The sequence below is a fragment of the Euleptes europaea genome, chromosome 1 (genome assembly GCF_029931775.1).
Source record: "Euleptes europaea isolate rEulEur1 chromosome 1, rEulEur1.hap1, whole genome shotgun sequence".
NCBI lineage: Eukaryota > Metazoa > Chordata > Lepidosauria > Squamata > Sphaerodactylidae > Euleptes > Euleptes europaea.
In genome coordinates this window covers 31,705,120-31,731,713 of record NC_079312.1, presented here as the reverse complement: position 1 = coordinate 31,731,713, position 26,594 = coordinate 31,705,120, and the positions used below count along the sequence as shown (strand labels likewise).

The window sequence follows — 26,594 nt, the reverse complement described above, 5'->3', positions numbered from 1 at the left end:
TCAGTGGCAATTATTGCTGGATCCAAGCCAATCCCCGAACGCACCCTCTAAGCAACATTCTTTATACCAGGGGTTTCAAACACTGTAAGAGGGTGGCTCATCACTTTTCAAAGAAGTCTCCAGTAGATAAGCAGTTGAATCAGCATTAACTTCGTGGCCATAAAGGTAGGGTAGCAGTTATGTCTACTTAGCTCAGAATGACAGAGCAGGTATTTTGTACAGTGTAATTTTGCATAACTTGACCAGAAATAGGCAAGAGATTTGGTTATCAGTACTGAATTTACACAGTTCCAGAGTGACATGCAAATATTACTCCTCCTTTGTTTGTCTGTTTTTGCTATACCAAAGGGTGCTATTTTATAAGAGGTTTTTCTTCATTTAATACACAGAAAACAGCCTTCAGAGCAAGGACTCCAGGCATTCTTTCTATGTTCCTGTTGGTATTAATCCAGGAAGAGGGAGCACACCTGAGCACAGCCTGCTGGATCAGACCACTGGTCCACCTAATTAGAGTTGCCAGCTCCGAGTTGAGAAATACCGAGATTATGGGGGTGGAGCCTGAGGAGGGTGGGGTATGGAGAGGGGAGGGACTTCAATGCCATAGAGTCCAATTGCCAAAGCCAGGTGAACTGATCGCTATCAGCTGGAGACCAGTTGTAATAGCAAGAGAGCTCCAGCCACCACCTGGAGGTTGGCAACCCAACATCTACAGCATATTGTTCCACACACTGACCAACCAGTTGCCCAAGAGGGCCAAACAAACACGGCACAGAGGCCACGGCTCTCCTGATGCTGCCTCCAAACACTGGTATTCAGACGTTGGCCGCTTCTAAATCTGGGACCTCTCTTCAGTCACCATGGCTAGAAGCCATTGCTGGACCTTCTCCATGAAGGTGAGAGATTAAAAACAGATAAAAGGAAGTATTTCTTCACACAATGCACTGTCAAATTGTGGAACTCCCTGCCCCAAGATGTGGTGATAGCTGCCAACTTGGAAGACTTTAAGAGGGGAGTGGACATGTTCATGGAGGAGAGGACTATTCTGGGCTACTAGTCAAAACGAATACTAGTCATGACGCACACCTGTTCTCTCCAGGATCAAAGGAGCATGCCTATTTTATTAGGTGCTTTGGAACACAGGCAGGATGCTGCTGCTGCAGTTATCTTGTTTGTGGGCTTCCTAGAGGCACCTGGTTGGCTCTGCTGGACTTGATAGGCCTTGGTCTGATCCAGTATGGCCTCTCTTATGTTTTTATGATGACGTCTAACCCCATTTCAAAGCAAACCACAGGAGTTCATACCCCATTTAGCAATGCTTATGCCTCTTTAAGAAAGACTGCTTTATGCTTTCAAAAAACCCAGGTTAGCAGGAGCCTTGCTTCAACTGCAGGGGGACCAGCGACAACCACCCGATCCTTTCCATATAGATCTTGAAAGCTTTCAGGTAATACTTTCGAAATGCTCGAAATCCATCCCAAAAAGACAATTCAGAGCGGAAAAGCTGGGTTACGAAAAAGAGAAGGTTAACCGCAGAAAAGCTACGTCAACGTTAATGGCCATAAATAGCTCCAAAATGTATTACTCACTACCCCACCACCACCACCACCACCCACCCACCTCAACGTGAACATTCAAAGTTGCTGAAAACACACACAGATATTCATGGTACATATTTTCGGGAAGCTTCTGTTACAGAGAAAGGAAACGGTTCGCCAGTGATCTTCACTTTGACGAAGAAAGTCAACTGAGTCACTGGAGGTGGAAAATACTTTCCTGCCTCACTGCACACATTGTTATAGGAGGGAAACACAAAAAGAGTGAAGCACAACCACCGGATTCACGCCTGCCACCTCCAGAAACAAACAAGCCCCTCAGCCGCTGGGGGGGGGGGGGACAAGCTGCCTCTTGCCGATGATTAATCAGGACTAAAGATTTCAACTCTGTCAGGCTTCAAGTTACACAGCAAACTGGCACAAGACCCACGTTTCAGTAGCCTCATAAATCAGCTGGAAAAGGGGAGAGGGGAAGAGGTCTGAGAGAAAGTTCAAATCCCATGGCAGGCATCTACCTGCCTGGATCACAAATAATCCAGAGGGAAACAGACACCGCCATTCGCGTGACAACGGGCGCTACCACTGATCGTAAGCCATAAGAAGACAGGACCCAAGGTGGACTGCAGAGGAAGCGCCTAGATTCCACATGGGGCAGCCCACGTCTCTGTAAGCAGGAGTACAAGGCGCTTCCTTCATGCCCCTCCCCACACGCTGCCAGGTTAACACAGGAAGAGGGCGCTTGAGGTGGCTCAACAACTTGAGACAGCCCAGTGTGCCGGCACTGTTTTGTACCACCAGAACAAGCTTCAGCGATCTGGGAAGAACAATGAAGAACAATGACAATTTCGTCCCCGTTATAAAGAAGTGTTATTTATTCTAAAAATTATCCAGTTTCTGCCTTTCCTTGAAGCAGCTTACAATCAGAAATGTGTGTTGTTTTTTAAATAATACCCCAATGCCTCCTTCTGACTTTTTTCATCCCCCAGCAGGGCAGGGGAATCAGCCGCTTGGTGCCCTGTAGCAGCCACCGGTGTACAGTCTTTGGAAAGGTTCCCCACATGGGGGTCAGGCAGTGAGGACAACAGAGGCAGGTAACGCCTCTGGTATCTCCACCCAACCAGGGCACCAGAGGGAGGAAAGCAGCAATCCATAAGAAGTCCAGAAAGTGCCTCTCACGAGCGGGACCAGAGTGGTGTAATGTTTCAGAGGGTAGCTGCATTGGTCTGCAGTGGAAAAGCTAGAATCGAGTCCAGTAGCACCTTAGAGACCCACAAGATTTGCAGGGTATACGCTCCCTTTGGGAAGGGGCTGTGGCTCAGTGGGAGAGCCTCTGCTTGGCATGCAGAAGGTTCCAGGTTCAATCCCCGGCATCTCCAGTTAAAAGGACTGGGCAAGTAGGTGATGTGAAAGACCTCTCCCTCAGACCCTGGAGAGCTGCTGCCGGTAGACAATACTGACTTTGATAGACCAAGGGTCTGACTCAGTAGAAGGCAGCTTCATGTGTTTGTGAGCTGGAATGGAGATTTGGTATGGAGGAGTCAAACCATTCCAACTTGTATCTCATGAAGGGAGCTTTGACTTTCAAAAGCTTACACCCCGCAAATCTTGTTGGTCTCTAAGGTGCTACTGGACTCAATTCCAGCGGTGTAATGGTTACACCAGGACATCTTGGGGAAAAGAGTTCAAATGTCTACTCTGCCCTAAAATCTCATTGGATGACCTTTGTCTGTCATTCTCTCTCTCAGCCTAACCTATCTCACTGAGGAGAAAAGTGGGGAATAAGCATCTAAATAAATAAAATTAAAATGATGGCATCCTCTAGAACCAGAAATGCATCTTCTATCTGAAAGCTTTACATATCTACCATTCACACAGGAATCATCTGATGCTGCAGATTCTTGCCTTAAAAAACCTTCTTATGACACAGAAAACATCTGAGAAGTAAAACCGTATCTCAAAAGAAATTCATTCTAAAAGAAAGTATTTCATAGGGTTTTTTCCCCTTGATGATCTTGAACATTTAAAATTTTCCTTTTAGGAAAAAGTCCTCAGAAAAAAAGTGAAGGGTAGGGAGGTTCCTTGTCAAATTTTTCTGGGCCTTCGCATTCCAGGCCAGGGCATTCATAAAAAGAAGGAACATTCTCCATTCTGACCAACTTTAATTCATGTCACTACAGGCAAAGAGTTCAAGATCCTAAGATTTAGGAACACAACAGAGAAATACTGTTTATGCCATCCCAGTGACATGCAGAAAATGGTGACATAACATTATCCCAGTAGATATCCCAGGTCTAATATTCAGGTCGCGGGGGGAGATATAGAAAATCACTTTAGAAAAGTCAGTATTGTCAGAAAGTTGCTGGAGAATGTAAGGCTATTTTGGAAAAACATAATGCTGCTGTTTGATTCCTCTGAAAAACTGTCATTGTTTTGCTTTTCTGAAAATGTATTCTCAGACCATATAGAGGAAACAGGAAGGAAGGTTCACGGCATTTGTAAGTGCAGCAGAATTGCCTCTTCCGTCACACTGGGAGATGTTTTTCCTAGAAAACCGCATGCTGAACTCATTCATTTCTCCTGAAAAGTGATTTAATAACCCCCTGCCCATATCAGAGTATAGATCAGCCAAGCAAGTTTCCTGTTGCCCCAGGGGAACAATTCTGCTGCACTTATAAATTCCACGTCTACTTCGACCAAACCAGGATGGATAACTTCCAGGATGTCCATTTTTTTAAAAAAATGAATTGGGGGTGGTGGGGGAGAGATATACAGCTTCTATACCACAAAAGACTTAACAACCTTCACTAAATGTCCCACTTTGTTAATGCAGCTTGAGCAGATAAACACCATTGAAACACTGCACTATTATTACGCAATTCAGGTAAGGCCTTCTTCCAAAAAGCAAGATGAATCATGCAATGTTAAACATGACTGGGACATGCAATTCAGCACTGCTATTGGGAAAGCGGATATGTGATCCTTGAACTTCAGGGCAACTGAGGGAGCACTTCTAAGATAAATAATCTGCTGTTGACAATGCAGGAAAAAAAGCCAAAGATGTTTGCTATTACAGCTCATTAAAATGCCCTGACTGGAATTTGTCCACCTTTAACACTATATCATTCTGTGCCTTTAACAGTGCGCAGTCACAGAGGATGGCACACTATAACCGCATCAGCTTGAGATTCAGACACAATTCTTGCGTCTGCATCAGACAGAGTACGAGGAGGTTCAAAAGTGCCTGCTGAAATAAATTCTGAAGAAACTCTGTGACTGCTCATTTCCCCTTTCTGTTTGCAAGCACCGAGCTTTTCTTTAACATACAGCCCCTTCCCTGTATTTTCCCACACACGTTAAGCAGAAGCGAATGTGTTTGAAAGAGTGCAAACACACAGAAGCAGCAATATTTAGAGGGGGAAAACCCACCAAGGAACATTAACCAGTGACAGAGAAATGCATGACACAATGAAGAACATTAGAAAGTGGTTTTAGAAAAAGACCACAAGCTGCAGTTTGGGCCTCCATTTAAAAAAATCAATACGACTTTGGCTTTTCTAGGGAGGGGGGGGACAAGAAAAGAAGGCACTTGAACCCCAAAAGATGGATCAAGTTATGCCACTGCTGGGCAAGCGTAAACATTTGCCACTCTCCCACGTTCAGTTTCAGCTGGTCTCAGTAAAACATACACAAAACAAGGGTCCTTCTCCCAGAAGTATAATCCGATACTTCAGTGTTTTGAATTCTCTCAGTGTAATGGGAGAAAGGAGGGCTTACAAATATTTTCAGCAATCTAAAATAAATTAGGAAGCCCCATTTTCCTTTGAAGTCGTTTCATGGTACTTTGCTCGAAGTATCGATGTGCTGCCTTTACATTTTAAAAGCTCCTAAAAGGCCCACGAACCAAAACAGGATTACAATCATAAATCCAGATTAACTGTAAAATCTAAACAATAACAACTAAAGCAGAAGGTGTACGCACAAAACAAGAGTAAATAAGATAAAGAGAAGAAAAGCAGCTTGTTGATTGGATTCTTTGCCTCATACACAAAGGCTGTTTTAGAAACACATAAATTCTGAGGACAGAATTTTGTTTTGTGGGAGGGGGGGAGACTTCTTACCTGCAAACTATTATTCAGCAAGTCAAAATCGCTGTATCTTCTCACAATCTGCAAAAAACCCACAGAATTAGTGTTAGTACCACACACTCCGGTATTGCTGTACATGTGCAACCTGATTGAGGCCAAGTTTATTGAACAGCATCGCGTAAGGATTCTCCCAGTTCATAGGTGTCGCAGGAGGATACTCGGACAGACTAGGATCCTGTCAACATGAGGCACATGGGGAGAGATGGCAAATAGCCAATGTTTCAGATGCAAACACCTCCTAATAGAATCAAGTGGAGGATGGAGAAGTCACTGCCATTCCATGTTACAGCTGGCTTACACCAGCAAAAATATAATGGGCTTATGATTTTCAGCTACACTGAGATAAGGGTTCTGCTGACCAACTTTATAGAAACGGTCCCCCAGCTAAAATGGGGATAAGAAAATTCATGCTTATGATGGTTCTAGCGCAAAGCCTTCCTCCTTTGAGAATTACTGATAACCATTGAAAAACTTTACTCTCCCTAGAAATATTTGCATGATGGCATTTGATACATCAGAGAGGGACCTGTTAGGATCAGGTTTTTCGCAGGCACATCAGCATCACAACATTGTGACTGCAATCACATTGTAACCTGAACTGAGCCTTTTTTAAAGGGAAAGGCAGATTAGAAATGTCATAAACAACAAACCAATAGAAGCATTCCCTGCAACAAACTGCAAAGTCACGTATTTTTTTAAAAGAGCAAGACTCAACCCCTGTCTCACCTTAGAGGCCAACAGGATTTCTGTAACACTTTCTTCCAACACCACATTTCAAAGGAATCTACTTTCTTCCCATCAGCTTTCTTCATTGTCCAACTTTCACACCCATACATAGTAATAGGGAATACTATGGCATGAATTAACTTGATTCAAAAAAACGAGGGCTAGAAGAACACACAGGCGTAGGCAAGAGAGCACGAATAGGGAAAACCCACCAAGCCCTGTCCTGCTGCTGTACAACTTTTCATTCAAAAGAATCTGCATGGGAGCACTACCCAGAATTCTCTACAGGGTACAAGAAGCAGTATGGTAGTCCAGCAGCCTCAGTTTTATCAAGTGACAAAGGGGCCTTTTGCTATATTGCCTCTTCCCCCACCCCCAACATTGTTTTCTCCATTGATTTCAAATTTCAAGTTACCTGCCAGCTATTTTCCATGGAAATCCCTCTTTGTACACGAATGATGTACTCCTAGAAACAAAGGAAGGAAAAAAATAATAAGTTAGAGGTCTAAAGAGATAAAGTGCCAGTTGAACCACAACATTTCTTTTAAAGTAGGGCAAAACTGCATCTACAAGCAGTAGTTTTGTCTTCTGGCCTCCACAATTCTTCCAAGGCTGTGTGCACAATGGTCTGACTCAACATAAGACAAATTCCTGTGTTCAGGGTTGATCTCCAGAGATCCAATTTGTAAACCATTTCTGTTAGTTACAGCCTTGTCCTAACCTCAAGCCTCTCTAAGCTGCTCCAGTTTCATTTGTCTTTGATCTCTAGTGCACACACCACGTCGTAGAAGATAAAATGCAAAGATATAGCTCTCTACCCCACAAAAAAGTATTTCCTCTAAAAGCTCAAAACTGTAGTCATTCACCTAGTGCAGCTTTAGCACTATACATACATCTTTAGCATTCAGTTACCAACATGCTATCTTGAGTATCAGTTACTGTAAAGGTAGTCCCTGTGCAAGCACTGGGCCATTACTAACCCTCGGGGTGACGTCACATCCCGACGTTTACTAGGCAGACTATGTTTGTAGGATGGTTTGCCATTGCCTTCCCCAGTCATCTTCCCTTTACCCCCAGCAAGTCGGGTACTCGTTTTACTGACCTCAGAAGGATGGAAGGCTGAGTCAACCTTGAGCCGGCTACCTGAAACCAACTTCCATCGGGATCGAACTCAGGCCATGAGCAAAGTTTGGGACTGCAGTACTGCAGCTTACCACTCTGCGCCACGGGGCTCCAGTTATTGTAGGCCTGTCTTAACATACGGCTCACTGACAGAATTTCTGCATCCCATCGGGGCTGAACGTACCCCAAATATGAGCATCCCATTCCATATGATGTGGCAGAGGGTAACAAGCCCACTGTATACTCGTGGAATTTGTTTTGCTAAACGAAAAGGTTTGCACGTGGTACATGCGTCTCTTTGATTGAGGACCCACTGGCCAGGAAGATGCAAATTAGCCATTGTATCGCAACACATTTACAATCAGTGAAATAGACACTTGTCCCATCACCATATATAAATATATGCATGCTGTTTCCACGCCTACAAAGAATGGCTTTACAAAAAGCTTAGGGTTTTTTGTTCAGCTACCATAACTGGGCTTATCACTAAGGTGTTGCCTAAAGTAGCAACCGATACAGATCTAAATATGGGGCCTTCGAAACAGAGAATGGGGGTTACTGCACTTGTATTCCCAGCGATGTATTAAGAGTTTGAAAATGTTATAAAAAATACTGTTCGCACTTTCTATGTATTCCCACCGATGTATGAAGAGTTTGAAAACGTTATAAAAAATACTGTTCGCACTTTGTTTGGCCCATTTAGCTGTGAAGACGTCTTCCAACCATTTATTAGCCGTGGTATCCAAAAACCCTTTTAAAGCGATGTTTTTAACAACATTTTCAAACTCTTAATATATCGCTGGGAATACAAAGTGCGGTAACCCCCAATGTTAGTATTTCTTCAATAGTTGTGGACGGTTCCCGCATGGATTTAATGAGATACCTATCATGGTTGGGAGAAGCTGATACACCGCTAATATTCAGCTTCTGAATAATTACATTATGGTGAATTTAACTGAATTTTTTAAAGAGAGCCAGTGTGGTTTAGTGGTTAAGAGCAGCAGACTCTAATCTGGAGAACCGGGTTCGATTCCCCGCTCCTCCGCATGAAGCCTGCAGGGTGACCTTGGGCCAGTCACAATTCTCCCAGAACTCTCTCAGCCCACGCGGGGGTAGGCAATGGCAAACCACCTCTGAACGTCTCTTGCCTTGAAAACCCTACGGGCTCGCCATAAGTCAGCTGTGACTTGACAGCCCTTTCCACCACCAGCAACTGAAATTTTAGTTACTGACTAGTGGAAGCTGACCTCTTGATATTAAAAATAAACAACATACCGAGGAACAGGGATGAACTAAGAAAGAAGTTACAAGATGCCCCCCCCCTTACCTATTCAAAATCAACCATATGATTCTCTGATGAAAAGCTAACTAGAAATAGCAGAGAAGTTCAGTGAACAGGTCCCCCTCAGCATTTTTTTAAAAAGTGGAGGATATGGATCAGGGCTATGGTGGGGGTGGGAGGTTAACTATTTCTCATACTGTTTTTACCCAACTACATATTCCTCTCCCCAACTGCTATTTATCTTACAAGGCAAATAGCATAGGGTTGACCCCAGGTCCCTCTTCACTCCGGCGGGAGGTTTTTGGGGCAGAGCCTGGGGAGGGAAGGGTTTGGGGAGGGGAGGGACTTCAATGCCATAGAGTCCAATTGCCAAAGCAGCCATGTTCTCCAGGTGAACTGATCTCTATCAGCTGGAGATCAGTTGTAATAGCAGGAGATCTCCAGCCACCACCTCCATTACTATTGGCATCCATTGGACTACATGAGAGTAGCTTGTGGAAGAATGTGTACCTTGTTTGGACATTTAAAAATACGAATATTTATGAATGACTTCTTGTAGGTCTTTTTGTGTATATAATGTCTCATAATGTATGTAATTGCACGTAGCTATTTATAAATCTATTTGCACTTTGTTTATGTAGTGTTTCGCTCCTGTACTAGCTTCTAAATCCTTGGATAATTGTACAGTGGTGTCTATTTTCTCCACCACCTCAAGGTTGGCAACCCCAAATAAGCACCATAGGAATAGCTGTAAATTCCCTTATCCCATGGCACAAATAGCAGCCCCAGCAGGCTAACAGATTGGGAAATGGCACAGGGCAAGAGTTTAAACTCCCTTCCCCGCTTCAAACGGTCTCTTCCTTGCTGTTGTTATTTACAACCTAAAATAGCGACAGATCTCCCAATACCATAATTAGAGTTTAATCCTCAGCTTTCATAATTTTCATATTCATAGTCTACATTAGAAAACAGTCTTTAAAAAAACATAAACGGTGAATGACAGGAAATTCAGCACATATTCACTCTATCTGCATGAATCTGAAGCCTGCTTCCCTGAAATAACACAATAAGATTTACCAGCTTTAAAAACTTACACACACAAGCTACTTTATTGCAATTCTTGGCCCTATTCCTGAATTATGGAGCAGTTGAGCCCAGCATTTCCTACAATACTTTAAATGGATTTAGGTCAGCATGAATGCATATCTTGCAAGACATGCTGTATAATCACAACAACCTTAAAAGATAAGCGGTTCATTTTGAACATTATGCTATAGACACAACCCCCTCATCTACATACCAGCTGTGCAAATAAAACCATAAAAGGTGTTAGCCCTAAAAAAAAAAAATTACTAACCCATCTGCCCATGCAATAGGGTCGTCAGGTTCCCCCTGGCCACTGGCAGGGGATGGGGAGGGTTGCCAGATCCAGGTTGGAAACTCCTGGAGATTTGGGGATGGAGCCTGAGGAGGACAGGGCCCTCAGTGGGGTACCATGCCATAAAGTCCACCCTCCAAAGCATCTCCCGAGGAACTGATGTTTGTAGTCTGGAAATGAGTTGTCATTCAAGGGGATCCCCAGGCCCCACCTGCAGGCTAGCATCCCTACCCTGCAAATAAGTTACCCTTTCATGACCTTCCTTTTCTTCCTTAAAAAAAGCATTTCTACAGTTTCTCCCTGCTTGCCTAGAGAGTCATATTCATTACAGGTGAAAAGTGAACGACTATTTACAAGCCTACCAAAAGCTCTCCTCTGACATTCACAAACAGGTCACATATGCCGAAACTCCATTTCTCAGACCAATCCTATTCTGTTCTGTCTCTCAGTCCAACGACAGAGAGTAGCTTGCTCCTTACAGTAGTCAAAATGTTCAGCTTTGCTCCTGCAGAGTACATGGCGTTTTCCACACAGGCTATTTGCCCCAGGTTCAATGCTGTTGCAAAGCAGGGGGTTTTCCTGCTCCCCCACACCATCACGGTGCATTCATGAGCCTTCCACTGTTTGCCCAGCTTTTCCCTAACCTTTCTCCTGCTTTGATCTGAAGTTTGGGGAAAGATTGCAGCAAAATCTGGAGTGCTGCTATGTGTGCAGGAAAGTCTGGATTTTCACCACACAGGAGCCATTTTCCCCACAACAGCTATCCTTCCCCCCCCCCCGCCACTAAGGAGCTTTTCTTTTTTTAAAAATAGGTGATTGAATTATAACATTATGACAAAGCCTTATACAATCTAAATTCCCAGTTTTCATTTCGGAAAAAATATATCTTTGGCCCCTTTCATTGTGGAGATATGAGATGAAAGGCAACAATTAAGGGGCCAGAGACTTTTTTAAAATAAAAACTGAACTTTAGAAAACCTGTTACACATATTGTAATAACATTATATTGATATAATGATATTCAGTGGCAGGTTCTTTAACAAAAACTGAAACAGCACTGGTGCTGCCAGATGGGGAATGACTACTGCCAGGTAACTGGGCAGGGAAAGTATAGGGAAACCTGTCATGGAAGCCCTGTTGTCGCTGTATTGTATTAGCAGCCACAGCAGCAATGGGGAAACTACACTCCCCTGTCGCCATGTGGAAAACACCCTTAATTACTTGCTTGCAAAGAAACAGCAACCATGTCCAGAACAGCAAAGCTTGGAAAAGAACCTAATGACAAGAGCAGGCCTACCATATTTACACCTATTTGCACTATAACCGAGATCTCAGATCTACCAAGGTCTAATATGATAAAAGAGTAGGGTTGCCAGGCACCTATTCACAACCGGCGGGAGGTTCTGGGGGCAGAGCCTGAGGAGGGCCAGGTTTGGGGATGGGAGGGACTTCAATGCCATGGAGTCCAATCGCCAAAGCGGCCATTTTCTCCTGATTGCTATCGGCTGGAGATCAATTGTAACAGCAGGAAATCTCCAGCTACTACCTGGAGGTTGGCAACCTTACAAAAGAGGCCACATGCAACCAGTGTCTGTAACTTATCAAACCTTGACAGTGCAACAGTCACACCATGTAGGTTTCACTACATCCAAAAACCAAAAAAAGATTTGCACTCTTGGTACTATGAAGTAAGAGTGGGAGGGTGTGCTATTGCATTGTTCATTGGTTGTCTCTCTGTACTGTTTGATATCCTGCAACCCACCTTGAGTCTCAGCAAGAAAGGTGGACTATAGACAAAGTAAAATGAAATAAATTCTGGAAGTTTTTTCAAAAAAAAAAAAAAAACCAGCATGGATGCCTCTCCCACTGTTGAGAATGGTACCCTGGCTACTTACGGTGAGGGTCCTTTCTCCTCTGAGTTACAAGGGCATCTTGATTGGGTGATTCTCACTAATCAAGATGCCCTTTCCTCAGAGGGAAAAAGACTGCCCTAGACTATTGCTTCCTCATGCCATACATAAGAGGAAAGAAATCTGATTTCAGTTTTCTAGAGATGTAAAGGCCCGGGGGCGGGGCTATAAAAATTTAGTAAAACACATTTTTCTTCAGAGGGCTTCTCCCTCCCCCCAACAGAAAAATTGTAAACTTTAGAGGGCAATGAAAATCACACCTACGAAATATTCTCATTTGGTGACTTCTAGTCAAAAATCTATAGGCCAATGTGTGTTTAAGGGCCAAAACAGACAGGATCACAAATCTCTTATTTGGTTGTAAAAGACAAATTGCAAGCACATGCAGCCCAGGAAAAGGCCCCGCAGGAAAGTGAAAGAGGGTTTAACTCTTCAGCCTCTGTACACTTTTGCTAATCTCCTGCACTGTTGTTAGCACCTCCACAGAAAAAGACAAGTCCCCTTAAAAAAAAAAAAAGACAGTCAATTTTAGCTTTAACATGCTAGGACCACCACAGGGTGAGTTACCACCTCTCCCTTCCCCTATAATTTGAATCAGTGCCACATGGGCTTGGTAATGCCTTTTTATGGAGGAACAGACGACATGATCTTTGTCGTGTTTGTTTTGGCCCTGAGTGGTTCCACTGAGGTCAATAAGACTAAAGCATAAGTTACTGGCACCAGCCTATTCAGGTGCATAACGCCTCCTTTTCAGACTTGGAGGGAATCATTTGTCGAGCAGATCTTTGTTCACATTTTGTGACAGAACTGCAAAAGAGGGCATAAAAAAACAACAACACCCTTGCTAGTTATCACCTCTGTCTTGCGGTACCTTTCCTCTCCCCCCGCTCCTGATTTAGCGCTAAAAGCACCAAACCGGCAACAGCGACAAGCTGGACAAACTCATAATCCCAGTCATCTTTCCAACTGAAGAGAAAAATTACTCGGACTACTGCAACACATCTGCGTAGCACTCGAGAAGTCAATACAGCACGTTGCTGCCCAGTGGCCCTACAATTAGAGGTTACAATCCTAAACATGTTTAATTGAGGTATACTTGAAAGAAATAAAGGATGCTTGTGTGTGTGTTAAGTGCCGTCAAGTCGCTTCCGACTCATGGCGACCCTATGACTGAAAGTCCTCCAAAATGTCCTATCTTTGACAGCCTTACTCAGATCTTGCAAATTGAAGGCTGTGGCTTCCTTTATTGAGTCAACCTATCTCTTGTTGGGTCTTCCTCTTTTCCTGCTGCCCTCAACTTTTCCTAACATGACTGTCTTTTCCAGTGACTCTTGTCGTCTCATGACGTGACCAAAATACGACAGCCTCAGTTTAGTCATTTTAGCTTCTAGGGTCAGTTCAGGCTTGATTTGATCTATAAACCAATGATTTGTTTTTTTGGCAGTCCACAAAATCCGTAACACTCTCCTCCAACACCACATTTCAAAGGAATCTATTTTCTTCCTATCAGTTTTCTTCACTGTCCGGCTTTCACACCCATACATAGTGATAGGGAATAGGATGCTTACTCCCCAGTTAATGCAATTCAGACAGAGGAGCCTGAAAGACAAGCCAGACGACAATAAAAGAATGATGAAGACAAGTTTTAATTTACAGGAGTAAAGGTTGATGGGTAGCAGATGCGCGAAACAGACCAATGGTCTAAGCAGCAGAACTTCCCAGGAATGAAACAGGAATTCAGCGGGACCTGAAGGGCTAACAGAACTTACTCCAGCATAAACTTGGAGAGTCAGATTTTGTTCGTCTTTAAATTGCCACTGGACTCCTGTTTCATTTTGCTGTTAACACAACTGAAGCCTGGAATTTGTTTTGAAGTAACACATTCAGGTTTTTTTTCCCCCTCATCTCTGAGGGCGGGCCAAACTAAATATTGCATGCTTTTTAAAATTGGGTCAGGGTTTCCCTGATCTGACTTTCATTCTTTTCAGACATATGGCAGCTGCTAGGGAACTAAGTTTCCAAGTGCCACGGGAACCCGATTCAGATTGGGACCAGGGTACAAGGGGAGAAGGGGCTTTAGCCTCCCACACCCACAATATTCTCCCAACCTGTAAAGCCCCAGGGTCATTATTTGCCCCACTGAGGCAACTTGTTCAAAATTGAACATGTAGTTGGGCCCTACTTTATCAGTAACATCGATTGTCGTGTCTGCTGTGAGGGTACAGTCAGAAATGAGAGAAAATACAGTACATATGCATGACTTATAAATATTTAGAAGGCACTACCACTATGTTGTCTCAGTGGTATGTACAGTCATGAGAACTTGTAACTTTCAAATGAGACTACAACAGGCAGAATTCAACCAAGAGGGAGGGGCCGTGGCTCAGTGGTAGAGCAACTGCTTGGCACCCAGATGGTCCCAGGTTTAATTCCCCCCATGTCCAGGCAGTTAAGTGATGTGAAAGACTTCTGTCTTATACTCTGGAGAGTTGCTGCCAGTCTGAGTAGATAATCCTTGATGGACCGAAGGTCTGACTCAGTATAAGGCAGTTTCAGAAGAACAAAAGCCATTTAAAATGCTTCTTTTTTTTTAATTTTAGGGTTGCCAGGTCCCTCTTCACCACCAGTAGGAGATTTTTGGGGTGGAGCCTGAGAAGGGTAGGGTTTGGGGAGGGACTTCAATGCCATGGAGTCGAATTGCCCAAGCGGTCATTTTCTCCAGGTGAACTGATCTCTATTGGTTGGAGAGCATTTGTAATAGCGGGAGATCTCCAGCTAGTACCTGGAGGTTGGCAACCCTAGCCAACTTATTAGAATACATTTTCTCAAAGCATGCTGTTTGCCTGTGCCGTTGTTCTGCTTCCTAAGAGACAGAGCAGAGACGTTTAGGCCCCTTGGCCAAATACAACTTTGAAATTGCAACACAGCAGCATTCTTCTTCCTCTGTGCTCTTCTAAAAGAAATCCCTATCTCACCTTTCTTCAAGAGATGTCAGCACAATCAAAACACCAAATATAGGTGCCATCCTCGGCAGAGTTACACCATTTGAAATCCACTGATTTCAAAGGACTGAGTAGGGTGTATAACTCTGCTTGGGATGGCACTTGCAAGGCTCAAAGAAAGTGCTTTAACAGCTAGAACAATCCCATACAGTATTTCTGCAGGAAGTCCAATCTTAAATTATCGTTGGAGGAAACCTGGATTTGCCTCTTTTCCCCACTTTCAGTCCCTATCTGTGACAAAGAGCCATACAAAGAACAGGAAGACCCACAAGTTGTAAAGCTCTGAAACAGCAATAAATATGCTGAAAAGACCAAGGATATAAAGGTATTGCTATATTAATCACACTTAAGTCAGCCAACGGACTGCATAACCCACTCTAGCTAGAGCGCCTGGAAGTAAACCAGTTCCATCCAGTTGACTTCCATGAGACTATCTGGTCAGAGCCACACTCTTTGGTTTTAATGCTTATGTACACCATGCACTGACGTTAGTTATTAAATCCAGCTTGTCCAGTTTAACCTTGTCCTGCATTGATCTGATAAACGCTTTGTCAAGTTATGAAAAAGTAGCTTGAATCTTACAACGTGACAGCAAAATCTAACATGCGAACTCAAGGGGAAAAATGCAAACATTTTTCATATAAGCCTACTTGGGTGTAGTAAGATGCAAAGGAGAAGACAATTATCACAACCTACATCTTTCTAGCTAGAAAGAGCAAACTTAATACTGCCTTTAAGGTGTACCAAGACACTGAGGGCATGAAAAAAAAAAAAGGGAGAGGAAGGTTAATAGCTAACTAATATATAAAAAGTTGTATGTGGTTGTGTGATCTGAAAGTAACTCCACAAAGTTACTACTAGCCCACAAATCTTTTTATGAACTCATATGCCTGCACATGCCTAGAACGAAATCCCACTGAGATCATTGGGGCTTAATCATACAGAGGACTGCGACTTAAGTGCTAATATCCAGTGACTTTAAAAAGAACCAATTATCTTCAAGTTTACAAAAACTTCTTTGCACAGTTGCCTGGCGGTAATTCTTACTTCCTGCAGATGAGTAGTTATTTACACACTTGGAGCACTGGCCGCACAAGCAACTCACCATGACGTGCCTTCTTAAAACTGTGAGTGTCCTTTCTGGTTTGCTTACACAGCTCACATGTTAGCTTGTAAACATACTTTGTATACCTGAACACCATGGATAGTCAGGTTTCAGCTCTCAAACAATGAACGAGTCTAAGCTCAAATCAACTACATGAAGCCTCCTTATCCTCAGAATTCTCAGCTCTCTACTCAAGGCTGAAACCCTCCATCTTTTCAGCCACATCTCTGTAATCTGTTACTTTCCTTATGTCCACAACTATCAGTATCTCTTTTTTTAAAAAAGAGGATGATTAGATCGCTTACAAGTTCTGTACTGCTAAAAACCCACCATTTCCCCAAGCAGTGAGACGCCCAGGGTATTGTTTCCTTCAGGCACAGAGAGGTTGGCTTACGGCTTGCTTACAGCCTTCCACTGATTTACAAACACACTAAACAGAGCACAAAGGAAGCAAACAAGACTCCTGCAGCAGACAGCACAACTGCTGCGATTCCCAAAGACAGCAAATTGCATTCCCTGAAGTGCAGCCTGCAACAGTCCCCAAATCTATCATTCCTTTTCCCACCCACTCCATCCTGCTGAGCACGAGTCTCACCCAGTCGGCAAATAAATTGTCCATTTATATTCAGCGGCCTAGCTCTGACGGAGAAAGCCTCAACCAATCATTCCCTATCAGTAAACAATCAACAAAGGGTAGTCAACCAGCAGCCAGAACAATATGAATAATTAAACTGTTTAAAACCCAAACCATTCCCTCAAGTGAATCCCTTGTGACAAACTACATTTATGGAACACCACTTATCCCAGCACCAAAAACAGCAAACAGGGCCACTTTCTAAATTATTCCCTAAGACCCTAGGTATCCCAGATGGGAATGTGTACAAGACGGAATACTACATGAAGCAGTTCAAGGAGGGCAAATATCAAACAGCATAGAATCATAGCGTTGGAAGGGACCACCAGGGTCATCTAGTCCAACCCCCTGCACAATGCAGGAAATTCACAACTACCTCCCTCCCACACCCCCAGTGACCCCTACTCCATGCCCAGAAGATAGCCAAGATGCCCTCCCTCTCATCATCTGCCTAAGGTCATAGAATCAGCATCGCTGACAGACGGCCATCTAGCCTCTGCTTAAAAACGTCCAGGGAAGGAGAGCTTACCAACCTCCCGAGGAAGCCTGTTCCACTGAGGAACTGCTGTGTTAGAAAATAAAAACAAATCAAGCAACAAGACCCCTTCCAATAAAATACAACAATCAAAAACCTAACTCACCCACCATCCACAAAAGGATAACAAATGGACGCTTCTATGACTTTCAGGTATGATAAAAGCTATACAAGCAAAGCATAGTTTATGCATATATGCTTATTTATAGTCCACCTTACTGAGACTCAAGGCAGGTTACATCTGTAAATAATATCCAGGAGCCCCGACCCAGCGAAGGAGGGTCTCATCCCAAAGCCCAGCGATCCCCTCATTGGAATGCCCCACCATTCAAACAAGCCCCCCAACCTCCCCCAGTGGTTCCCTTTTCCAAAATAAGTCACGCTTCAGCCTACTACCACCTGTGCTTGTATTCGTTAAGGGCCAGCAAGCCGCTGCCGACTTATGAAGGCAAGCAAGGGCACTCTGCACCTGCTCAGAGGCGCTTCCTGGAGTACATACGCTAGGGTCAAGCCCTGGCATCGCAAACCTGGCACAAATTCACCCCCCAGACCTAACAAATAATACCCATGAGACCTGACCCAGCGAAGGAGGGTCTCATCCCAAAGGCCAACGATCCCCTCATTAGAACAACCCACAATTCAGACAACCCCCCCATATATTAAATGAAGCAAAATAAAATTTAATTTAATTTTAGACGGAAGAGGGAGAGGGGGAAGTCATTTGATTGTTGAATTAGAAATATTATTTGTTTTTCTCTTTTTTATTATTATTATATTGTTTTTATGGATATATTAAATGAAGCAAAATAAAATTTAATTTAATTTTAGACGGAAGAGGGAGAGGGGGAAGTCATTTGATTGTTGAATTAGAAATATTATTTGCTTTTCTCTTTTTTATTATTATTATATTGTTTTTGTGGATATATTAAATGAAGAAAAAATAAAATTTAATTTTAGACGGAAGAGGGAGAGGGGGAAGTCATTTGATTGTTGAATTAGAAATATTATTTGCTTTTCTCTTTATTATTATTATATTGTTTTTGTGGATATATTAAATGAAGAAAAATAAAATTTAATTTTAGACGGAAGAGGGAGAGGGGGAAGAAATTTGATTGTTGAATTAGAAATATGATTTGCTTTTCTCTTTATTATTATTATTATATTGTTTTTATGGATATATTAAATGAAGAAAAAATAAAAATTATTTAAAAAAATAATTTAAAAAAAGCCCTGGCATCGGGAACAGACACCACAAACCTGGCACAAAAATCCACACACACCCCGGACCTAACAAATAACATCCAGGAGCCGCCCAACAGGCAACCCAAAGTGCCAACATGGGTTTTAATTGCAAATTAGTGAGTATTATGGCCCAGGCTAGCCAGATCTCAGAAGCTAAGCAGGGTTGGCCCTGGTTAGTATTTGGATGGGAGACCACTGAGGAATACCAGGGTTGCTGTGCAGAGGAAGGCACTGGCAAACCCCCTCTGTTAGTCTCTTGCCGTGAAAACCCCCCAAAAGGGGTTGCCGTAAGCCAGCTGCGTCTTGACGGCACTTCACACACACACACATAGGGTTGCCAGGTCCCTCTCCACCACCAGAGGGGAATTGGGGGGGGGGCAGAGCCAGGAGGGGTGGGGTTTGGGGAGGGGAGGGACTTCAATGCCGTAGAGCCCAATGAGCAAAGCGGCCATGTGGCCTCGGGGGCCCCCAAGCGACACGGAGACGCACCAAACATGAACGCGACCCAGGCAACCGCCCGCCCAGCCCAGCCCAGCCCAGCCGGGCCCGGCCTGCCCCCCCCCCCTCCTCACCGTGTGCGAATGCAAGCTCTGGCTCGCCTCGATCACGGCCGTCAGCGGCACCGTGTCGTCCAGCAGCACTTTCCCGGCCGGCGGCTTCTCCATGAAGGCCATGCCGAGCTGGGGGCGGCGGCAGCAGCAGCCCCGGCGCCTCTCTCGCGCTGCCTCCGCCTGCTGTCAACAGCGGAGCGGCCTCCTCCTCAGGGTCTTAAAGCCCGGCGGCTGGCGGGGCGCTCCTCCCGCTCCGCCCCCGCGGGCGGGCTGTGCAGCAGCAGCAGCAACAGCCGCCCGGGAAAGGAGGGCGGGAGGGGGGAAGAGCAGCGCTGCCGGCCCCGCCCCGAACGCACGCACGCACGCACGCACGGGCCGCGCGCTGACTGGGGCTGCCGCGGCGCATCGACGAGCGCCCTTGGGATTGAGGACGTCCATCTATGAGCAGCATTATGGTACCCACAGGGTCGAGGCCCTTGGGGTCAGGAGGCTCGCAATATTAGCCTCACAGTGGGCCGCCGCGTTCGTCTGTCTGCAGTAGTAGGCTTTCGTGAGCCACAGCTCACTTCTTCAGATCTGCAGTAGTAGAGAAGGGCAAGAGCCCAGTAGCACCTTAAAGACTCACAAGAATATTTTCTGGGAGGGTGGGAGCTTTCGTGAGCCACAGCTCACTTCTTCAGATCTGCAGTATTAGAGAAGGGCAAGAGCCCAGTAGCACCTTAAAGACTCACAAGAATATTTTCTGGGAGGGTGGGAGCTTTCGTGAGCCACAGCTCACTTCTTCAGATCTGCAGTATTAGAGAAGGGCAAGAGCCCAGTAGCACCTTAAAGACTCACAAGAATATTTTCTGGGAGGGTGGGAGCTTTCGTGAGCCACAGCTCACTTCTTCAGATCTGCAGTAGTAGAGAAGGGCAAGAGCCCAGTAGCACCTTAAAGACTCACAAGAATATTTTCTGGGAGGGTGGGAGCTTTCGTGAGCCACAGCTCACTTCTTCAGATCTGCAGTAGTAGAGAAGGGCAAGAGCCCAGTAGCACCTTAAAGACGAACAAAAAATATTTTCTGGCAGGGTGGGAGCTTTCGTGAGCCACGGCTCCCTTCTTCAGATACAGCTTAGAATGTGAATCCATCGGTCTTTAAGTAGAGGTAGAGTGAATCCAGACAAGCATGTGTCATTCTGGCCTGCTCAGTCATCTTTCTCACCGTATCAGCAGGATATTGTAGGTAGGATGTGGAGTCTTGTGCATTTGGTGAGAAAAAGGATGTCTGTCTGCACCTGTGCAAGTTTCTTCACAAGGTTGATGGATTTCCATTCTGTACGGCTAAATGTGGTGCCTTCCACGAAGATAATTCACAGTGGGTAGCTGTGTTAGTCTGTCTGCAGTAGTAGAAAAGGGCCAGAGCCCAGTAGCACCTTAAAGACTAACAAAAATATTTTCTGGCAGGGTAGGAGCTGTCGTGAGCCACAGCTCACTTCTTCAGATACAGCTTAGAATGTGAATCCATCTGTCTTTTTAAGTAGAGGAGAGTGAATTCAGACAAGCATGTGTCATTCTGGCCTTCTCAATCATCTTTCTGCGAGGAAGTCTGCTGAATTGTTTCTTTCAACTCGGTTGTCAGGTCCGGCCCGTACAAGCGGTCAGATCCTGGTTCAGGCTCTTGACATGTTTTAGGCCTGTGTTTGCTGTTCAGTTGCTCTGTGATTCCCACTCCCTGTTCCTCACCCCTCCCGAGTCCCGACCTTGAGTAGCTAACGGCCGTGTTTAGATTCCTGTTTCACTCCTTCTTCCCTCCTTTCCCCTGTGCTCTGCTATCTCGCTGTTTCCCAGGCCGTTTGATCTTGCACCTGTGATGTAATCGTGTAGCCATGCTTTAAGTTAGGCTTTGCAGCCCAGGCCTGTATTGGCAGCTTTGAAGCTGAAGTGTATCCATGCTTACTAGATGCTCTCAATAAACGTTTGCCTGCTTCTGACATGCCTGTCTGAGCGAGTTCCTTTTTGAGACGATTTAGGTTGGCTTGAGGACCTGACACTTTCTCACCATATCAGCAGGATATTGTAGGTATGATGTTGAGTCTTGTGCATTTGGTGAGAAAAATGATGTCTGTCTGCACCTGTGCAAGTTTCTTCACAAGGTTGATGGATTTCCATTCTGTACGGCTAAATGTGGTGCCTTCCACGAAGATAATTCACAGTGTTAGCCGTGTTAGTCTGTCTGCAGTAGTAGAAAAGGGCAAGAGTCCAGTAGCACCTTAAAGACTAACAAAACTATTTTCTGGCAGGGTAGGAGCTTTCGTGAGCCACAGCTCACTTCTTCAGATACAGCTTAGAATGTGAATCCATCTGTCTTTTTAAGTAGAGTGAACTCAGACAAGCATGTGTCATTCTGGCCTTCTCAATCATCTTTCTGTGAGGAAAAATATTTTTGTTAGTCTTTAAGGTGCTACTGGACTCTTACCCTTTTCTAATATTAGCATCGTTATGCTACCCCCTCCTCCCTACGTCCCACTCTCTCAGGCTCACCCTCAAATCTCCAGATATTTTCAAACCCAAAATTTGATAGTTTTTATTTTTTTATTTTTAAGTGTGGTATAGAGCTATCAGAAGGAGACTGAGACTGGGAAGGGCAGCCATGAAGGAGCTAGAAAAGATTTTGAAGTGTAAGGACGTGTCACTGGCCACCAAGACTAGATTAATTCATGCCATCGGATTCCCTATTACTATGTATGGGTGTGAAAGCGGGACAGTGAAGAAAGCTGATAGGAAGAAAATAGATTCCTTTGAAATGTGGTGTTGGAGGAGAGCGTTACGGATTCCGTGGACTGCCAAAAAAACAAATCAGTGGGTTCTAGATCAAATCAAGCCTGAACTGACCCGAGAAGCTAAAATGACTAAACTGAGGCTATCGTATTTTGGTCACGTCATGAGACGACAAGAGTCACTTGAAAAGACAGTCGTGCTAGGAAAAGTTGAGGGCAGCAGGAAAAGAGGAAGACCCAACAAGAGATAGGTTGACTCAATAAAGGAAGCCACAGCCTTCAATTTGCAAGATCTGAGTAAGGCTGTCAAAGATAGGACATTTTGGAGGACTTTCATTCATAGGGTTGCCATGAGTCGGAAGCGACTTGACGGCACTTAACACACACACACATAGAGCTATCCTACCCCCTTTGAAAATGTGTGTGTGGATTCAGAGCTAAAGCAAGCCATTTTTATTCAGAGGCCATTTTCCAGTTCTGGAATCCCTCCCCCAGGAGTCATCCCCACACACATTCAGAAGGCAGGAGGTATGCATGCGCGTTAATGAAGCTAGCATTCTGCAAGCCTATATGAATAACCTCTCAAGCCCAGCCTGATATAAAAACTTGTAGAGAGGCAATTCAGCATTCAGAGCTCAGACAGTGGTTGTTTCCACACCGAAGTTTGGCTCTGGTTTTGCATTGAAGCTGAAGTGAGGGATTTTTTTGGGTGGGGGGAACATCCAGATGATGGAGGAGGATACATACATCCCCTATTGCAGGGGTGGGGAACCTTTTTCCTGCCAAGGGCCATTTGCACATTTATGACATCATTCAGGGGCCATACCAGGTGTAGATCTCCCGGTGTGGGGGGGAAGAGGTGAGGGTTGCCAGGTCTCCAGCCACCACCTGGAGGTTGGCAACCCCAGGGGAGGCCACACAGAGAAGTCCTGCAGGGTGCCCCCCCTCCCCCCTCCCAGGCGGAAGGGCAGCCAGCAGTGGGCCCGAGCAAACGAGGTGCCAGGGGGGCGCAGCCCACAGTTGATCGGTAAGGGAGGAAGGAAAACAGAAAGAGGAAAAGGGAGGGAGGGAGAAAGGGAGAGAAAGGGAGAAAGAAATGGAGAGAGAGGGAGAAAGAAAGAAAAGGACGGAGGGAGACAAAGACAGAGAGAAAAAGAGGGAAAGGAGAAAGAGTGACAGAAAAAGAGGAAGAGAGAAAAGCCTTCCCCCACACACACACATACACACCCGCTGGCCCCACGCGACCGGGCCCTAGCCTCCCCTGCCCACACACACCCGGCGGCGCACAGAGCCCCGCGCGACCGGGCCCCAGTCTCCATGCCCTCTCCTCCCCAGAGTCCATAAAAGGCCCCCCCGAAGCCCAATCAGCTCCTGCATGCATGCTCTGCCCCCGGGAGCCGCCATGCTCTTTCCCCCTCTCTCTCGCTGCTCAACAGCTGACAGTTGGTGAGAGGAGGTCCAGAGGGCGCCGCAGCGCCGTTGTAAGCCGTGGTGCCAGGAACACCCTCTGGGAGGGCCGGCCTGCACCCAGCCTCTGCAGCAGGGTCCCAGAGCTCCCGAGGGCCACAAAAAATGTCCTCGGGGGCCGCATATGGCCCCCGGGCCTGAGGTTCCCCACCCCTGCCCTATTGGTAGGGCTGCCGACTTCCAGGTAATAGCTGGAAATCTCCCGCTATTACAACTGATCTTCAGCCGATAGAGATCAGTTCACCTGGAGAAAATGGCCGCTTTGGCCACTGGACTCTGGCACTGAAGTCCCTCCCATCCCAAAGCCCGCCCTAATCAGGCTCCACCCCAAAAACCTCCCGCCGGCGAAGCGAGACCTGGCACCCCTACCTATTGGTCCACTTACCATTTTCCCTCTGCTTTCGTACAATCTTCCCAAAACCTGGTTTAACACAATCTTTTTGGAAAGCTTGAAAAGTGCCTTTACACACCAACAACACAGTAAAAACAACAACATAGTAATTGCTAGATTACTATAGCATTATAACATTCTGATGATCTATTGCTACACGCTACCTGTTCCCGTTTTTACACTTACAAGGAAATAGAAAACAAAGGGTAAAAAATCATACTTGCTAGCTATAAAATATGCATTTTGAAATGTTTCAGCACTTTTCCTTTGACATATCTTTATGAATGGACTTGCAATGAACTCTAAGTAGTAGAGAGTGCTCAAGGGGAGAACTGTTATTTAAGGTAAGGGACAGGCCACCTTGTACAATAAGTGCCATGCCTTGGAGGAGGAAGTGTTTAATACAGAAATCTGACAAATCTAAGATCAGTCCTTACGCCCTTTACAGCTGCTGCCAAATTTGTACTGTAGAGCGGATGTTGTTGAAGTGATTAATATCTTGGGAAACATTCTCGAATAAGCCCTGAAGTGGAGCTTTGGAAACAGACAGCTGAAAAAAATTTGGAAGAAAAAACCCCCACATGGTTTAAAAAAAAAAAAATCAGAGGCAGGGGAAAGGAAAGTGAAAGTGCAGTGTATTTAAAACTGAACCAGTGCCAGCCAGTAAACGACAGCCTTCACATGCAGTTTCTGCAAACATCAGTGTAAACAGATAATGTGGCTTACTTTTGCTATTTCTGTTCCGAGACAGTCTTCTGATACAGTTCAATTTCCAACATGAAGTAAAATTCAAGTACAATCTCCCCCACAGTGGACAGTTCAACGCCAAACTGCTGCCTGACCTTGGGGTAGGTAGGATTTGCAAGGTACCACAGGGCCATGCCTACCCGCTTCTTCACTGGTATAGGCTCATGCATGGGGGTCACTCTGCGCACTGGACGATCCTTTACTGCAGCCACAATCTCCTTGAACATTTCCCTGAAATGTATAGCCACTGCTCATCACCCCAGAATCCCATGACACAATTATCCCACCAGTCGATGCTCCTGGGGTTTACCTAATAATGATGGGGAATAGGAACCCCTGCAAGGGCATACCAGTACATCCAGGCTTGGTGGGAGAACCATACACTTTGCCCACATCTTGCTCGACGCCTTCTCACCCTCTGGGTTGCAAGCACCTGTGATTTAGGCGCATCTGGAGCAGGTACCACTCGCACACATGGTACCCGCACAGAGAGCAAGGGAGTTCCTCAAACATAAGACAGTTACTTGGAGTCCCACCATAAGCATTTCCTCCAGCTGTGTGTCCATGTTGTAATAGACCAGTCAGGTAGTGAAAACGCAAAAGATTCTCGGGTTGGAAAATGACTGAACGAAAGCCAGCAAAAAAAAAACAGAATGTCCACAACTGCTCTGTGTCCTTTTTTTGAAACTGTGAACCAGCCAATCCCTGTGCTGCATTACAAACAGATGTGCGGGCAGTGCGCACACTAATTGGTGACCATTCCCTAGTGTCCAGGCTGCGAACTAATGATAGAGTGTGTATGCAATGAAAAAAGGGCCCGGCATTAGAGGGAGGCGCATTCGCGTCATCAGTGATGGTGCCGATGACACACTGCAACTGCCCATGATACTCTGTGGTATTTTTATGGATGCAAAAGAAATAACCTGAAATAGTACTGCTGAAGTGGAGTAAATTTTTTAAAAAGCTGGGGATGCAGAAAGAAAAAGCCAAGGCGAATCCACTGCGTGTAAGGAAAATCTGGAAAAAGCCAGCGGTATCCTGAGTGAGTGGAAAAGGCCTAAGGCTCTGTAATACACTGTAAAAGTGAACAGTGTAATCATACTAGAGCAGTGGATCTTAGCCTTTAATCCACTACCCCCCACCCAGTCCACCCCACCCCCAGTAAAAAAGGCTATCACTGAACGTTCTCCAAGGCATAGGTAAGATTTTTTTTGCCTTCAAGTCACAGCTGACTTATGGCAACCCAATAGGGTTTTCAAAACAAGACCATTTAGAGATGGTTTGCCATTGCCTGCCTCTACGTCACAACCATGGCGTTCCTTTGAAGGCTGCCCCTCCATATACTAATCAGGGCCAACCCTGCTTAGCTTCAGAGATCTGATGAGATCAGGCTAGCCTGGGGGCTATCCAGGTCAGGGCACATTGCCTACTAAGATACTGGGACATAAAAAAAGGTCTCCGGACAAGACAAGACAACTTGATTTATATGGGCATATGTTATTATATATGTGTATGATGCACAGCTCTTGGGCATGCAGTCAATGAGACCTTTGTGACTGAGGGCCATTAGGCAATTCCTAAATGTTGGGTTGGATTCCTGTTGAACGTGTGTCATTGTTTTAAAAGCCTAGGGGGGAAATCTGGGATTTTATCTTCAGTGCAGGGCATGTAGGGTTGCCAGCTCTGGGCTAGGAAACACCTGGAGATTTTGGGGGTGGAGCCTGGGGAGGGAGGGGTTTGAGGAGGGGCAGGATCTCAGTGAGATACAATTCAATAGAGTTCACCCTCCAAAGTACCCATTTTCTCCAGGGAGCTGATCTCTGTCACTTGGAGAGGAATTTTAATTCCATGAGATCTCCAAGCCCCACCTGGAGGTTGGTAACCCTAAGGGCAAGCAATATAAAACATCTCTTGTCTACTCTGTCAGAAGTATTATCGGGTAGGAGAAAGAGCTGCCTAAAATCCCAAATCCTCCCCCCACCATTAACCCTCCAAAAGGTCTGAATGGCTCTGGAAGGTTTGTAGACTACCCCCCCCCCCCCAATAA

The 26,594-nt window shown here is 45.2% G+C and overlaps 1 protein-coding gene across 4 annotated transcripts in view; it reads right to left on the bottom strand.

Annotated features, from left to right (window-relative positions):
* Positions 1-19,347, bottom strand: part of PXK (PX domain containing serine/threonine kinase like) — a 59,999-nt gene extending 40,652 nt beyond the window's left edge. For all 4 annotated transcript variants that reach the window (XM_056867360.1, XM_056867361.1, XM_056867362.1 and 1 more), the window contains exons 1-3: positions 19,207-19,347; positions 6,840-6,890; positions 5,672-5,719 (exon numbers count right to left, since the gene is read on the bottom strand). In XM_056867360.1, the coding sequence (XP_056723338.1) occupies positions 5,672-5,719; positions 6,840-6,890; positions 19,207-19,308 (201 nt within the window). In that variant the 5' untranslated portion in view covers positions 19,309-19,347. The remainder of the gene's footprint in view (positions 1-5,671; positions 5,720-6,839; positions 6,891-19,206) is intronic.
* Positions 19,348-26,594: the final 7,247 nt, after the last annotated feature.